This window comes from Typopeltis vanoorti, chromosome 20, assembly GCF_054136105.1.
Source record: "Typopeltis vanoorti isolate ZY-2024b chromosome 20, IOZ_Tvanoo_1.0, whole genome shotgun sequence".
Taxonomy (NCBI): Eukaryota; Metazoa; Arthropoda; class Arachnida; order Uropygi; family Thelyphonidae; genus Typopeltis; species Typopeltis vanoorti.
Genome location: NC_143568.1, coordinates 14,849,457 through 14,865,496, shown reverse-complemented (window position 1 = coordinate 14,865,496; position 16,040 = coordinate 14,849,457). Strand labels below are relative to the sequence as shown.

The window sequence follows — 16,040 nt, the reverse complement described above, 5'->3', positions numbered from 1 at the left end:
ATATTCTGAAAGAATTATTGAAAAATTCCTTCTTAATCCTCCTAGTCATCACACAGAAAAAATAAATATATTTAAAGGCAATATATCTATTCTTTACATAAGTTCAGTTTCACAAAAATTAGCCAAGGTTCTAAGAAAATACAATATCAGAACTTTGTTCACTCCACTTCCAAAATCCGCTCCTCAATATGCCACCCAAAACCTTGTCATCATCATTATCTTAAATATCCTGGTGTGTACAAAATATGGTGTGATTGTGATATTCCTTATTTTGACCAGACGGACAAATCTATTGAATTACGTATGGAGAAAGACATGAGGGACATTACTTGCAAGAGACAGCGAGTGAGTGCCTTATCAAGACATATTTTTTCCGACTGATCCTAATGATGAAAACTCAAGTCATACAGTCTGCTGGGACAGATCTACCAACATCTTTCGTTGCCATGATGAATTGGAGAGAAAAATCGTAGAATCCAGGGAAATCATCCTCAACCCTGAACATCTAAATAATAACTTGAGCTACAACCCCCCAGATAGTCATTCAGCTGTAATCATATACTGGCGTTCACGTGATGCTGCAAGTACGCAATCTCCCAACAATGCAACAAATGAAAGAACAGATTTAAATAGAAGTACAATGTTTTCATGCTAATTATGTATACAGACTATGTTGTTCATAGTTTAACCTTCAGTGTTTAGTGTTTTTTTCATTTCTTTTATAATATCACCTGATGAAGGCTGCTATAAGCCAAAACTATTAAACCCCTTTTTTTACCTAACTCTCAGTTTAAGTCATTCAACTCTATTTTATAATATGTATTTCAACTGAGTTAATGAATCATCATACATATATATTATATATTTGGACCTGAGCAGGTCCAAAGCAGCATTGATCTTTTCCGTCAGTTCATTCTAAGCGATGGCAGTAGACTGATTATATAATGAAAAATATATATAAATTTTGAAATAGTCATTTCAGAAAAATGTACAAAACAGTTGCTTGTTTTGCTCCTGAAGAATCAGTCGTGCTATGGAAAATGACATTCTTCAGCATATGGGCTTTGTATATGCAGCAACCTGACTCATTAGCAAACTTGTATGGATCATTTTAGTAAATAGCTTGCTCTAGTGAATTGCTTTTAGCATTGCAGTCGTCTAAAAGAAATGTGCTTGAAAAATAATTTCAAGTAGCATAGTAACAAAGTACTGAAAAGTCCCAACTAGAGTTGATATTTGTTGGAATTCTAGTTGGGACTTTTCAATTGTGTTTGTTATAGTGGTATTTATCATAATGAGAGACAACTGTATGATATATTTCAAACACTGTAAAACACTATTGCAGAAATAACTAGTTGATACACAAGAATCATTAAATGCCTCTATCTAAAAACAAAAAAAAACATCTCTCCTGGTTTTTAATTATAAATTAAAATACTTTTAATTTATATCTGAGTAGAAAGATATTACTTAACATAAAGACATTTTATGAAAATTACCTTATCATTTCTGTTCCAATAACAGATGCTCTCCGTAGAGGTGGCAGATCTTCATCAATTGATGATGATGGTGTAACTAAGCTTTGGCTACGTGAATGAAAATCATTGGTGATACTGCTCGTATGAACTGGTGGAATATTAACAAACTGGGATGAAATATAATTATCTTCACTATCAGACATATCTGTTAACATTTCGAGAATCGTACACTTTGTTTCAAAATAAGAATACTCTGCTTTCTCTTTACACTTCTGTGCATTACAGGGATCTTCATCTTCCACTGTTGGCTCCTTGTTTGTGGTTTCCTGCACTTTTACCTCTTGTGAAAAAATTACACTATCAGATTGTGCTGCATCTACTTTGGTAACTGGAAATTTTACTGCTTCTTGTTTATCATTAATATCTTTTCCCTTTTCTTCCTGGTCATCTCCAGCAAACTGAGCAGGGGGTCTTGGAAAGAACAAAGTTCCTTGGCAAATAAGACTTGTAAGACAACTATCCTGAGTGAATTTTACACTGGGAGTACTTTTACTTGTGGAAGTGCAGGAAGATGTAGTAATCAGGGTAGTTGTAACTGTATCACTTGAAGCAGTAGGAGCAGCATTTGTGGTAACAACAAATGTGGTACATGAACTAATGATTTCACTGTCTAATTTACTTTTATCAAAATTCTCCTCAATTTCCTTCTCTTTAGAAGGGGGATCTCTAAACTGAACAGGAGGAGATGGAGGGCATATTTCTTCATATATGTGACTTTCAACAGATGGCTCACTAACACTATCAGCAGAAATATCATTTCCTGTTGGCACTAAAGGTGGAAGCAGATCAACTTTTCGCAAATATGCTGGCTTAGAATTCGAATGAGTCACTTTAAAATTTTTATCATCCAGATTCTTTGGAGGGCTATCAATAATGTCTTTAATTTTAACCGGAAATAAACTAGGTTGAGTTTTGCTATCTAAAGACCCACTCACAAAAACTTCATCATAAGGGTCTTTCCACATTTCTTCAGATTTAAGCATCTGCTTTCTGTGGGATTCTAAATCTACAGGTAAACTTCCTATTCTATGTTTGGATGAAAGAGAATTTCTTCCTCTATGAATTTCTTCTATTAATACTTTGTTATTACTATCTGAGGTGCTGAGTTTAGAAATAGGAGAATGGGAATGTTTTCTTAAGCTACTACTTCTCCTCCTTTCTGGCGAATCATAAGCTGGACTAGGAGGAACACATGATTGCCTAAAATCAGAAGATGCCCATTCCAGTTCAGAGCTAGCAAAACGTCCTCTTGGAGGTGGTGGTGGAGGTGGTATGATTCCAGATGTTAAATCTGGCATTGATTCACTATTACACAAAGTCCTACCCTCTCCATACATAGTACTTACAACAGACAAGGTACTCTGAGAATGGCGAATACCATTTTCTAGTGGAAAAGGGGATTTTGAAGTTCTTGGGATACTACCATTTAAACTTCTTGCAGTATCAATTTTTTTAACACCTAAAAGAACAACAGAACTAGGTCCGTGACTAAAATGTGGTTTTTTAAACTGCCGAAGAAAATTTACTGTCCGTGACCTGAGTTTAATTTTTGAGCGAACAGTTATTTTATGATTTGTTCTGGAAGAAATTGTTCCTGTTGAAACATTATAGTCTCCTCTTTCAAATTCCACATCTGCTTTGAAATTATTCAGAAGTTTATCTTTAACAGAGGCTTTTCTGACAGAGGCAATCTGTTTTGCAGATACTGATGATGAGGAGGAGGAGGATGAAGAAACTGATTCAGGACCCCAAGAAAATGCTGAAGGACTTGTGGGGGTTGCAGAAATGTCTGGAGATCTGGATTTTTGTCCTAACGATCCTTGTGAGCTCCTCCTTTCTGAGTTCAGCATGGCATCGATACTTTCATCCATAAGAAAACTGACATCACATAGACTAATTGTAGATTCTGAAAATATAAACAGAAAAATTAAATAGAGGTTTAATTAAAACTGTGTACGCCACAATGATGCATTATTTTGCAAATTACATCATAAAATAGCAAAAATTTCAAACAATAAAATAAGCTCTTAATTGTATATGAATTCAAGAAATGTAAGCATTTAGTTTTGAATACAAGTTCTTTTCATTGTCCAAATCATTTGTAAATAAACAGTATAAATGTCACAGTATCATTATAACCATCTTTCTGAATGAAATGAAACAAACCATAAGTCTACATTTTCATATCATTGACAAAATAAACCTAACTAGCACAAACCTTGGGTGCATTTATTTTCTTTTATATAAATACACATAAAAATAATCAGCAGAACAATGGCAGCAGTATAATTAATATTAATTTCATCCACATCTTTAAAAGTCAGTGATTAACTTATTTATATGCGATATCATTCAAAAAGCATTTTTCATGGCACTGATACATACAATCAAAATGACAGTTAAGGCATCCTTGTTCACTTAGTTTAGCATCAGGGATTTCATGCAATGTAGTGTGTGTTCTATGTACTCATTGCCAAGAGTGAATGGTTTATAGTATGAAAGCATGAGTAGAGAGAGAGAGAGAGAGAAAGAGAGAGAGAATTAGAAATGTTTTTTATGAGTGCAAGAAATGTGAATTGTGCACAAAGCAGCAGAATGAAGCAACTAGTATTAATGATGTAAGGCAAAATAGGGAAAGTGTTGTAAAGCATATGGAAGGAATGAATAATATTGTGCAAAATATTATTATTATGAAACACCTCAAGGGAGTCAAAAGATTCATTGAGGGAGGACACCTACTCTACAACTCTATCTCCACCAAACGCAACTACCTTCATCATCTACACCAATTCCATCTACTGCCTACAACCATCACTAGTATTTTCACAGACAATCACAAACATCTGTGTCCACAGTGGGATTCGAACCCACAGCCTTTTGGGTGGAGAGCAGATATGCTAACCACTTGGCCAAGCAGGCTGGCTGAGAACATGAAAGAAGTGAAAGAAGCTAATGTGGATAATGAGCTGACAGTAAGGAATGAAAGAGCACACTTATGCATCATCCTTCACAGGATGCTACAATAACTGGAGAAATGATTGTCATGTAATGAAAAAATGACGTGAATGGGAAAATATGAGAGTGTAAGAAACTGGGAGCAAGGAGAAGGTATTATATGGGGTTTTGATGATAATAGGTGTTCTTAATGAGAAAGTGATGAAAGCATGTTTCTCATGTGCAAAGATCAAGGATGTTAATGAAGCTGTTAGTTTGCAGAGGGGAACAGTGAAAGAATCAACTTATGAAAGAGTTGCTAATAGAAGTGAAAAAGAAGAATGAGAAATTAAAGACCAAGTCTGCTGCCTCAGTATGACAGGACTGAATTGAGAAAAAAGGGCCATAATTGTGAATGAGTCAATGAGAAGATTGTGCAGGAGGAATGGTGTGCAGTTTATAGATGTATGGACGACGAAAGGACTTGTATATGGACCACATTTGAATGGTTTTGGAGTTAGCTGTTGGGGGGGGGGGGGAAGAGTGAGAGAGAGTGTGTCGTTCAATGAGAAGTTACAAGTACAAACTCAGGAAAACTAGGTATTGGAGAGGGATGCAGTCAAGTGTGAATTCAGCCACTCATGAAACAAATGAGTGTGTGTACAGAAATTATTATAAAATGATGAATGCAGTTTCACAGGCTTCAAATCTGAATGGGTTGGTAATGACTAGGGTTTCTAAGTCTCGGCTAGTTTAGTGTTCCTGGGACTCAAAACTTTTTTTTTTTCCAAGTACCAGGAATTCCTGGGATTATACAATTTTGTTCATCAAAATTACTTAAGTATATTTGTTATATTTTTATAAAATGAGCCTTCATAGCTCAGTTGGTATCAATGAAGTCATGTGGTCAGAAAGACCTGGGTTCGATTCCTGTCCATGATGTGAGGAACTTTTACCTGGTTTTTTTCAACTAAAGGTAAGTTAGTTGATCTCATATGGAGGTAGAGGGTTTTTTTTCCACTCAAAAACTTGGGTTTTTCATCCCTCAGAACAGGCAAACTGACCCATGAACACATACACAGATCTACTGAAAAAATACATACCCTCAATAGCCAGTGCTAAGAAATGGATGAGGAAAATTGGGGGAATCTCACATAAAATTTTTATAAAATGCATCAATTACTGCTAAACAATATATATATATATATATATATATATATATAGAGAGAGAGAGAGAGAGAGAGAGAGAAAGGCTTAGGTGTTACTGATGATTCATAATGTTTAGCAGTATAAACAACAACTTGTGCTACAGTTGCTCAACATAAACCTGCTACTCCCAGTCATCTTTCATTCCCTCCATCTCAATTCTGTGAACAGTCTCCCTCATGAAGCATTTTCAAAAGACTACAATCTTCAACAGTTCAAGAAGAATATAAACAAATTACTCTATTCCTGACTCATCCCTCACACGGCATCTGTTTGCTATAGGCTCTTCTGACTTGTGGGATAAATATAAAAATAGAGCACAAAATATTTATTAAACTCACTAATATTCTGTTGGTTTTCTAACCAGCATCAGAACACAATTATAATTACGATAGACACACAGCACTAAACTGTGTAATTGAGAAAAAACAATTTAAATTGTAACCGACAACAGAATTAACATCCTTACATGGTGCCCTCTATGGGTCAGATAACCATAAAGTTATTTTGGAGAAGTTCGGGTACCAGGTCTTAAAATGATAGTCGCCCAGATCTTTGGAAAATTAAGGCAACCATACTTGTTAAGGTTGAGAGTGCTTCAGATGATGCTGATTAAGGCAGAGTAAATTTTTAAATGAGTGTTCACTTCTAAATTTCAGCATTGCCCTCACTCCATTGGTTGTTATAGCCTCAATATGGTTTTTCTAAAATAATTCCAAATTCTTTCATTCATGAGTCCACAAGTATCTTGATTATCAGTTAATGAACATTTATCTGGGCATATGAACTAATCCTCAGTTTAAAAGTTTTGAATCTGAATGAATAATACTGAAACACCTTTTATTTCCAATACTGGTCCACTCATCCAAAGTAAGACTAAATCGGTGATTAGATTCTATTAAGTCTTCAATTTTTGATATTTGCTCTTGTACATGTGAAATGTACACAGAAGTCAAAACTTAACTTGAATATATCTGACTGGTTCTTAGATAATACATAATTCTTCTTAGCATATGAAAGAACTATTGATAGTTGTTCAAATTGAGATTCCATCTTCGGCAGCCAATTTATATACAATCTCATTTAAGTTTCTCATTTCACAAAAACTTAAAACTGACTGATGAGTTTTAATTCTTTTGACCTGCATGAAGATTCTGTATTTCTCTCTGAACTTTTAAAATGTGATTATTGAATAAATTCTAAATGCTTCAACAGTAAACTAGTGTTTATTAGCTAACATGAAATTTGCTTCGGACAATAGCTACAATGAGTCATCATTAGGATCATTCGGGAAAAATATATGTCTTGATAAGGCACTCACTCGCTGTCTCTTGTAAGTAAAGTCCTCTTGTCTTCCTCCATACGTAATTCAATAGATTTGTCCGTCTGGCCAAAATAAGGAATATCACAATCACACCATATTTTGTACACACCAGGATATTTAAGATGATGATGATGACAAGGTTTTGGGTGGCTTATTGAGGAGCGGATTTTGGAAGTGGAGTGAACAAAGTTCTGATATTGTATTTTCTTAGAACCTTGGCTAATTTTTGTGAAACTGAACTTATGTAAAGAATAGATATATTGCCTTTAAATATATTTATTTTTTCTGTGTGATGACTAGGAGGATTAAGAAGGAATTTTTCAATAATTCTTTCAGAATATCCATTAAATGTGAAAGTAGTTTTGAGATTGTTGATTTCTTTTTGAAGTTCATTTGGGTCATCAAGAAGAGAGTGAGCTCTATGTACCAAAGTAGAAATTATTCCAAGTTTTTGGGGAGGAAAGTGATGGAACTGACTATGAAGATATCTGTTGTATGTGTAGGCTTTCTATACATCGAAATTTTAAGTTTACCAGAAGAGCGGGTCAGTTTTACATCTAGAAAAGGCAGGGAACTATCAGTTTCAAGCTAGGCTGTGAACTTTATACTTGGATGTCGACTATTGAGATGTTCCAAGAAATCCATTAGGGAATCATGTCCATGGCTGCAAATGCGGAAAATGTCATCCAGATAACGTTTCCAAATTTTAGGTGTTAAAGCAAAGGAAGAGATAGCTTTGGCTTCAAAATCCTCCAAGTAAATATTTGCAAGAACAGGGGATATACAGGGTGTTCGGGATAAATTTGACAGTTTCGTCAGGAAAAAGAAAATCTTCTTTGTATCTATTAAATTTAATGAATTGACAAAAAAACATTACAGGCAGAGTTAATTACAATACTATCAACAAGATTTACTCAAAATAACCACCATTAGCATCGATCACAGCTTCAATTCTGCTTCGGAACCTCGAACAAGCTGATGCTACAGTCTCCCTGGGAAGGGCCGCAAAAACTGTTTTAATTTTATCCATTAACTGGGCTTTTGTATTACTGGAAGTGCGATTGGTGTCTTTTTCAACTGCGCCCCATACAAAATAATCCATGGGGTTAAGGTCTGGGGAGTTTGGAGGCCAAACATTTGGACTGGTGAAGTCGTAGAAATTTTCAGACAACCATTTTTGACATTTCCCAGAGGTGTGGCAAGGGGCCGAATCCTGCTGCCATACATACGGCCTACCATTGGCTACCTTTGTTATCCAGGGGTTGACTACAGTTAGCAAGTCCACGAACAAAGCCCGAATTCCAATGCCAGGGTTCTTCAACACCTGTTCCTGCAGATTTGCGAGGAATTCTGCTGTACGAACGCAATCAGATCGTCTGCTAGGGATCTTTCTTCTTGCTACATCCTCGTAGTCACCATTGCAAGTCTCTAGTTCATGCCTGATTGTTTTTACTGTATTCAGGGACCATTGGGCAGCAGTCGTAATATCCTTATTTTGATGGCAGGCACGAATCATCATGATACAAGTTATTCTCTTCCATGATTCAGGTGGGTTCCAGCTATCCATCCTTTCTGACATCTTGTATATGAATGAAGAAGGGTCCAAACTTTTAAATGAAGAGAAGTGTGTGTTAATACATGTAACTTACGGAAAAATATAATTAATTATAAATATGTCAAATTTATCCCGAACTCCCTGTATATATATATATATACGTTAAAGATACCAAGCTATTTTAAACCTGGTTTTACTCCATTTCCCAAGTAAGCAAACAGATAAGTCAAGTTTACGCCTGCAAGTATTGCAAGTCTAGGTGATCCGACGCGTAGTGCAAGACCAAGGCAACTCATGGTAAAAGATGGATAAGCTCTGATCACTATTCTTAATATTTACCCTTAATGCAAAGCACATATCCTGGAGGAGATGTATGATGGTATGTATTAAAGGCAAGGGGCTACTACCCAGACCAGTTTCGACCTTTATTGAGGTCTCATCAGTGGGAGCCAGGCTAGAAATACCAAGATTTTAGTAATCTCTCCTCCTGAGATTTTTATTTAAAGGTTAAAACACCTTATGGTAACTTGTTCTGGTAAAATACATATAAGCTCTGTATTACTAAAATCTTGGTATTTCTAGCCTGGCTCCCACTGATGAGACCTCAATAAAGGTCGAAACCGGTCTGGGTAGTGGCCCCTTGCCTTTAATACATAGCATCATACATCTCCTCCAGGAGATGTGCTTTGCATTAATGGTAAATATTAACATTAGTGATCGGAGCTTATCCACCTTTTACCACAAGTTGCCTTGGTATTGCACTACGTGTGGGATCACCTAGACTTGCAATACTTGCAGGCGCAAACTTGACTGACTTGTCTGTTTGCTTACTTGGGAAATGGAGTAAAACCATGTTTAAAATAGCTTCGTATCTTTAACATTATACCCAAGGTAAAATACTTTCTACATATATATATACATATATTCTAAGCAGGGCTTCTTACACATTGACCATTTCTCACCTTCCTGTGGTGCATCCTGTTTTATTTGTTCAGGGGGGATGGGTAGTCTTGCACTACTTTGGCCTCTGCTTTGGCAAGATGAATAGTTCTGGATAGCCATGCTAGGATCAATCAGTTAGTGGACTTGCCTATAAGGGTCAGTGGTGTTACAGTGTCTCCTTCTCCATGGTCCAGGAACAGGGTCCAAGGCTTGCTGTGATTCCCATATTGCATCCAAGATAGCCCCTGGCTGTCAACTCCTGAGCATAGTCATTGCTTGCTAGAGATGAAGCATCCATGTGTGACTCCATGGTAGGTGGGGAGCTAACCTAACACTTCCACCATGGCATTCATTTGCACCACCATGCAGCTTTACTTTTTTGCAGACTATCTAAATTTTCCACTCTTCCTCTTGTCTACCAGCAGCTCTTTCAAGCTCATAGAATCAAATAGAAAAATACTTAGTGATACAATTAGTTAAATGGCTTTGTTTCATGATTTATGTCAATCGTGTTTACTCAAGCAAATAGGACAAATAGGATATATAACATCCCTTTACTCCACTGGCTAAGCACGGAACTTAAACTACTCCTATACAAGATGCTCATCAGACCAATTCTAATATTATCCCCCCCCCCCCTTCTTGGAGTCATATGGTAGATTCCAACATTAACATGCTACAGATAATCCGAAACCAATGTTTACAAATAGCATTCAGGTCACCATGGTTCGTAAATAATGTGCAGCTTCATAAGAAGCCTTGTGATCAAATCTTTTCTATGTGAAAGAGCTGCAAAATGTTTTGCAAATATAGTCATCCACCTAGAAGGGCAGGCTATCTGGTCTCAAACTCATAAATCTTTGGCAAATTAATGCAGCCTTAGTTGCTGAGGTTGGAGGAGTGCTTCATAGCTGATGCTAATTCTAAAAATAGTTTCTCAGATCTATTGCCATGAATTCTACGTAATACCAATATCTTCTTCTGTTTATTCCTGTGTGAAGAAGTATCCAGAGTGTAGTTTGTCAGTTGTGACATCTGTGATAATCTTTATGACAAGTTTTGTAAGTTTGTATAAGGATCACATAATATGATCTATATACATGAAAGATTATGAAAATTGTGTACACCCTTGTCTGTAGACTAAAATACACAAAGATTATTGAAGAAAAAATGAAAGAGTTTGAGAACAGGAATCAAACCTTGGAGATTCAGTGGCAAGCCTTGAAGAGAGCCCTGATTGATTCAGCTAGAGAGGCATGTGGTGAAGTTGTCTGCAAGGATAGAAAAATTAGAACTCCATGGTGGACACATGAAGTTAAAGAGGCAGTGAAGGAAAACAAGAAAGCATATCAAAAGTTCCTGGCAAATAAGTCAGCTTGTGCTCTTAGAGAAAACAGAGACAAATGCAAGAATGCTAAACAGTGTGTAAAAGTAGCTAAACAAAAGTCTTGGGAGGACTTTGGCAAGAATATAGAAAATAAATATCAAGAAGGTGGCAAAATATTCTGGAGGTTGTTGAAGAAGCTTAGGAATGAAGGAAAGAATGCTGTAAAAGGAGTTAGAGATGATAAAGGTGACATGAAAACGGGAGATAAAAGATATCATTGAAGTATGGAGTAATTATTTTGAAAAACTGCTAAACAAAACAAGCAGTGATGACAGCACAGTCTTAAAAAACACTGACCAGGCATGCAGTCAGTAATACATATCCATACTTGAAGTAGAAAAAGCCATCAAAGGCTTGAAATGTGGAAAGGCAGCAGGAGTAATGATATTCGACCAGAAATGCTGAAGTTTGGTGGTATAAAAGTCTTACAGCGCACTGCATAGTTTCCGAAAGCCTGGACAGAGGGATAAATTCCCGATGATCGGAGTAGAGCTCTCATAGTACCCATATATAAAAAGGGAAATAAAACTAAATGTGAGAATTACAGAGGTATTTCCCTACTAAGTTGTACTGGCAAGATCCATGCAAGTATACTTGAGAAACAGCTGAAAAGAATTGTGGAAGAAAAGCTGGATTCAGGCCAAATAGAGGCTGTCAGGATCAGATCTTCACTTTACAACAAATAGTCGAGAAAGCATGGGAATATAACAAACATCTGTATTTAAGTTTTGTCGATTTGGAAAAGGCATATGACAAGGTGCCTGGAGAGAAGCTATTCAATACGCTACAGTTATATGGTGTCAATGGGGCATTATATCAAGCAATACTTAGTCTTTATTTGAGTTGTAAGTCAGTAATTAGAATTGAAGGAAGTACATTATCCCCTCTGTTATTCATTATCTATATGGATCACATTATGAAGGAAAGTGGTATTAAACATGATATCAAAATTGGAGATGTTAATGTCAGCTCTTTGCTTTATGCGGACGATGTTATACTTCTAAATAAATCTGCTACAAGTCTGCAAGATTCTCTGACTAAATTGAATAACTGTTGTAATAGATATGGTATGAAGGTCAGCAATAAAAAGACAAAAACAATGAAAATAGGCAGAAACATTGAAAATGTCAACTGTGTTGTGAATGGAGAACCTGTGGAACAAGTAAAACATTTCAGGTACTTAGGCACGATTTTTAGTGAAGATGGTAAATTAAATATAGAAATAGACAACAGAATCAGCAAAGCTGGTATGGTGGGAAGTCAATTGAATAAATTCATAGAGAAATTAGTCAGAACACTAAATTAGCTGTATACAAGACAGTGTTCAAACCAGTTTTAACTTATGGATCTGAGATCGGGGTCAGAAGTAAAACACTTGACCAAAGACTAGAGACTGCAGATATGAGAGTCCTGAGAAAGATTATAGCGTGAACAGATGGCATCAATGGCAATATCATATTAAAAGCTAGGATATTAGGAAAGAACTTGACATTGTCAGCATCCAGGAATGTGTTTGCAGAGCTAATCTCAGGTGGTATGGTCAATTAAACAGAATGGGCGAAGAAAGATTAGCAAAACAAGTGTTCTCTGCCAGGTTGGCAGCAAAACGACCCAGAGAAAGACCAAGATATAGGTGGATTGATACGGTACAAAGTGTCTTAGACGATAGAAATACAAGATCTGATAATGTTGGAGTCTTGACAAGTAACAGACTGATTTGGAGGAAAATTGTAGATAGGAAGTTAGTAATGATGTAATTTTTTTTCATGTAGTACTATCATATCCTGTACACCCCTTGAGGGTACATGGCAGGAATTTGATGATGATGATAGCCTGTGTAGCTTAGTGTATGTGGCGTTTGCACACCACGTGCATGACCACATATACGAAGACTTGGTTTCAAATCTAGTCAGCAACTAGAGGAAATTTTTCTAAGCCTTTCTTCAACCAGTTTCTGAGTCAGTATATCTCTGGCACAGGCAAGCAGGTTTTTTCTCCTGGAAACTGAAGAAAATTGATCAGAGAACTCATGCTATTTTAGACCTTAAATATATTGTGTTAGGGTTAGAAACCATGAAATGGTGACACTTGTTGAGCCGTCTCTTCACTGTGTTCCACTTAATTAGTGATAGCCTTGGGACAGCTATCTCTGATTGGGTACCAGTGGAGATTGAACTGCAAATTTAGTCTGCAAAAGTTATATAGGTCTAAAACTGTCTCACCTACTCCCTATACAGGAATAAAAAGGCGTTAGCTGAATTTTTTTTTTTTAAACTAAAATAAAATAATTAAAAAATGAAAAATTTTATGACTTTTATTTTAGATGTGGAGATACCCAAAGGTATCTCCACCTTGACGTGGTGGTGGTGGTGGTGGTGGTGGAGCTTGCATGCTTCAACAACCCTGAGAGCTATGCCAGCAGTAGTGTCAGTGGCGTATTTAGGTATAGGCTGTATAGGCCCGAGCCTAGAGCAGCAAATTTTGAGGGGCGGCAGAAATTTCCAGGCTCTCATTTTTGTAATTATAACTTGTTCCTTATATGCAGCATCTACTCACAAGTAGAGAAATATTTTTCTTTTCCTCATTGTATGTTTAGTCTGCAAGCATATTGGCATGTAATCAGATTCTGCATAACTATACAGACCGAGACACGTGCACGGAAAGCTACTGTACTGTTGTCGGTAACAGGGATCGTGGCCGGGAGAGATTAATGCTAATTAATTTTGTTTCGGTATTATTCTTACTAACTGTAACAACATTTACTTCTTTATTTTAAATTCAAATTAAGACTGTTAATTGTTGCCCTTCCTTCAACTCTTTAGTTCAGTATCTGATATATTTGAGGCAGTTAAGACATGCTAAATCTGAAATTATTTTTAGAGTTTTTTAGTGCCCTTGTCATCAGAGTGGAGGTAATACTGTTTTATTGTTTTGATTTCAAAAAGTTATAAATTGTGTAAATCATTCCGATACTTCCTTTGTGTTTTAAATTACTGTTTAAATTTTAAAACATGAGTGACGGTAGAAAGCGATTTAGTGGTAGTGAATATAAGAAGAGGAGAAAAGAAATGGAAGCAAAAATTAACGAAATAGTATCAAAGACAAGAAAACTGGACAGTTTTTTTTGCATCGGTATCTGCTAATAGTAATTGTGATTTAGAAAAAGAAGAAGTGGTTGAGGAGACAGAAATTGAACCTGTTTCAAATGACATGCCTACAAAAAATCCCAACAATTGGCAGCACAGGTGATAGTGAGTAATGACGCAGCTGAGTGGATTCTAAATGACGTAACATGCGAGTATATCGCAGTTAATGGGTTTCCACAAAATTTAGACAGTGATCTTTAAAATCACAAAGAGCTCATCCTGACAAAGTAAGACATGTTTCTAAGGAACTCATTGAGAGGAACCTGATTAATGGCAAAAAATAATAAGAGATTTTCTTGTTTACTCTCCTAGTACCTGATAGATCTTCTGTGTGCCTTGTCGCCTTTTTGGTGGATGAGGAACTGATGATAGTCACTTTGTCAGTGGATTTAATGACTGGAAAAATGCAGAAGCACGAGTGAGTCATCACAAGAAAGCAACTAGTCATATGACCTGTCTGATAGCTCTGAAACAAACAGAAAATCTTGCAGGAAGAACTGACTTACAAATAACTCAGCAACTGGAAGAAAAAATTAAGTACTGGAAGGCGGCGTTAAAACGAGTAGTTAGAGTTGTAAAAACATTGGCCAGTAGAGGACTTGCTTTGAGGGGAAAGGATGACATTTTCGGTTCTGTGCATAATGGAAATGTAATGACGTGTCTAGAGTTAATTAGTGAATTTGATCCATTTCTTGTTGAGTAAATTGCCAAAAGCGGGAAAAAACGAAAAGGTTTCGTTTCCCATCTTTCCTTTGGCACGTATGAGGAATTTATTAAAATAATAGGCGAGAAAGTAATCAAATTTATTGTGGAAGAACTTAAAATAGCTAAGTACTATTCTATAAGTGTTGACTCAACATCAGACTTGTCTCATGTTGATCAGTTGTCCTTCGTTGTATGATATGTGAAAGAACATGGAACTCCTGTGGAGCGTTTCTTGCCTTCCATTCCTAATGTAAGTCACAAATCTGAAGAGTTACAAGAGGCAGTTTTGACTTCACTAAATGAGCTTGGAATTAATGTAGCAAATTGCAGAGGGCAGGCATATGATAATGCTAGTAACATGTCAGGCAAGTACAGGACTGCAAGCAAGAATTCTTGAAATAAATCCATTGGCAGAATTCACACCGTGCACTGGACATTCTCTGTCTCTAATTGCTACTTGCGCTGTCGGTACTCTTCTGCATTTTTTGATGTCCTTCAGAAAATGCACGTATTTTTCACATCTTCAACACATCGGTGGAGTGTTCTAAGAAAGCACCTGGAAACTTCTGCAAAAGTAATCAAACATCCTTCGCCTACTCGTTGGTCAGCTCGTGATGATGCCTGTCAGTCTTCATGAGGGAGGGAAGGAAATAATTTCCACTTTGTCTGAAATTGAAAATGACACCACCCAGAAGAAAGTTAAACTGGATGTGAAGCAAGTGGAATTCTATGGCAACTTCAGTCACTGGAGTTTGGGATCATAATCTGCTTACGGGGTGATATTCTCGCAAGAATGAATGCCACAAGCAAGAAATTACACAGTGTAAACATTGATATAGGAACTATGTGTGAATTGTACGGGTCCCTCGAAGAATATTTCAAAGAACTAGAGTTCCTCTATGAATTCTATGAACAGGGCAAGAAACTTAGTGGAGTTGACTTGTATGAGGAAGAGAAAAAGAGGAAGAAAAAGCCCACCAGGTTTTTTGACGACAGCATAGATGAAAGTAACAAAAATGAAGACAAATACAATTCATCAGTCAGTTTCAAAACTGATACTTATGACACAATTATGTCTAGAGTTAATTAGTGAATTTGATCCATTTCTTGTTGAGTAAATTGCCAAAAGCGGGAAAAAACGAAAAGGTTTCGTTTCCCATCTTTCCTTTGGCACGTATGAGGAATTTATTAAAATAATAGGCGAGAAAGTAATCAAATTTATTGTGGAAGAACTTAAAATAGCTAAGTACTATTCTATAAGTGTTGACTCAACATCAGACTTGTCTCATGTTGATCAGTTGTC

The 16,040-nt window shown here is 36.4% G+C and overlaps 1 protein-coding gene across 1 annotated transcript in view; it reads right to left on the bottom strand.

The window, feature by feature from the left end:
* The window catches only part of LOC150095249 (protein FAM135A), a 455,287-nt gene that overhangs the window by 152,326 nt on the left and 286,921 nt on the right, over positions 1-16,040 (bottom strand). Inside the window, exon 13 of the mRNA XM_090409881.1 lies at positions 1,500-3,444. Within this exon, the coding sequence (XP_090266007.1) occupies positions 1,500-3,444 (1,945 nt within the window). The remainder of the gene's footprint in view (positions 1-1,499; positions 3,445-16,040) is intronic.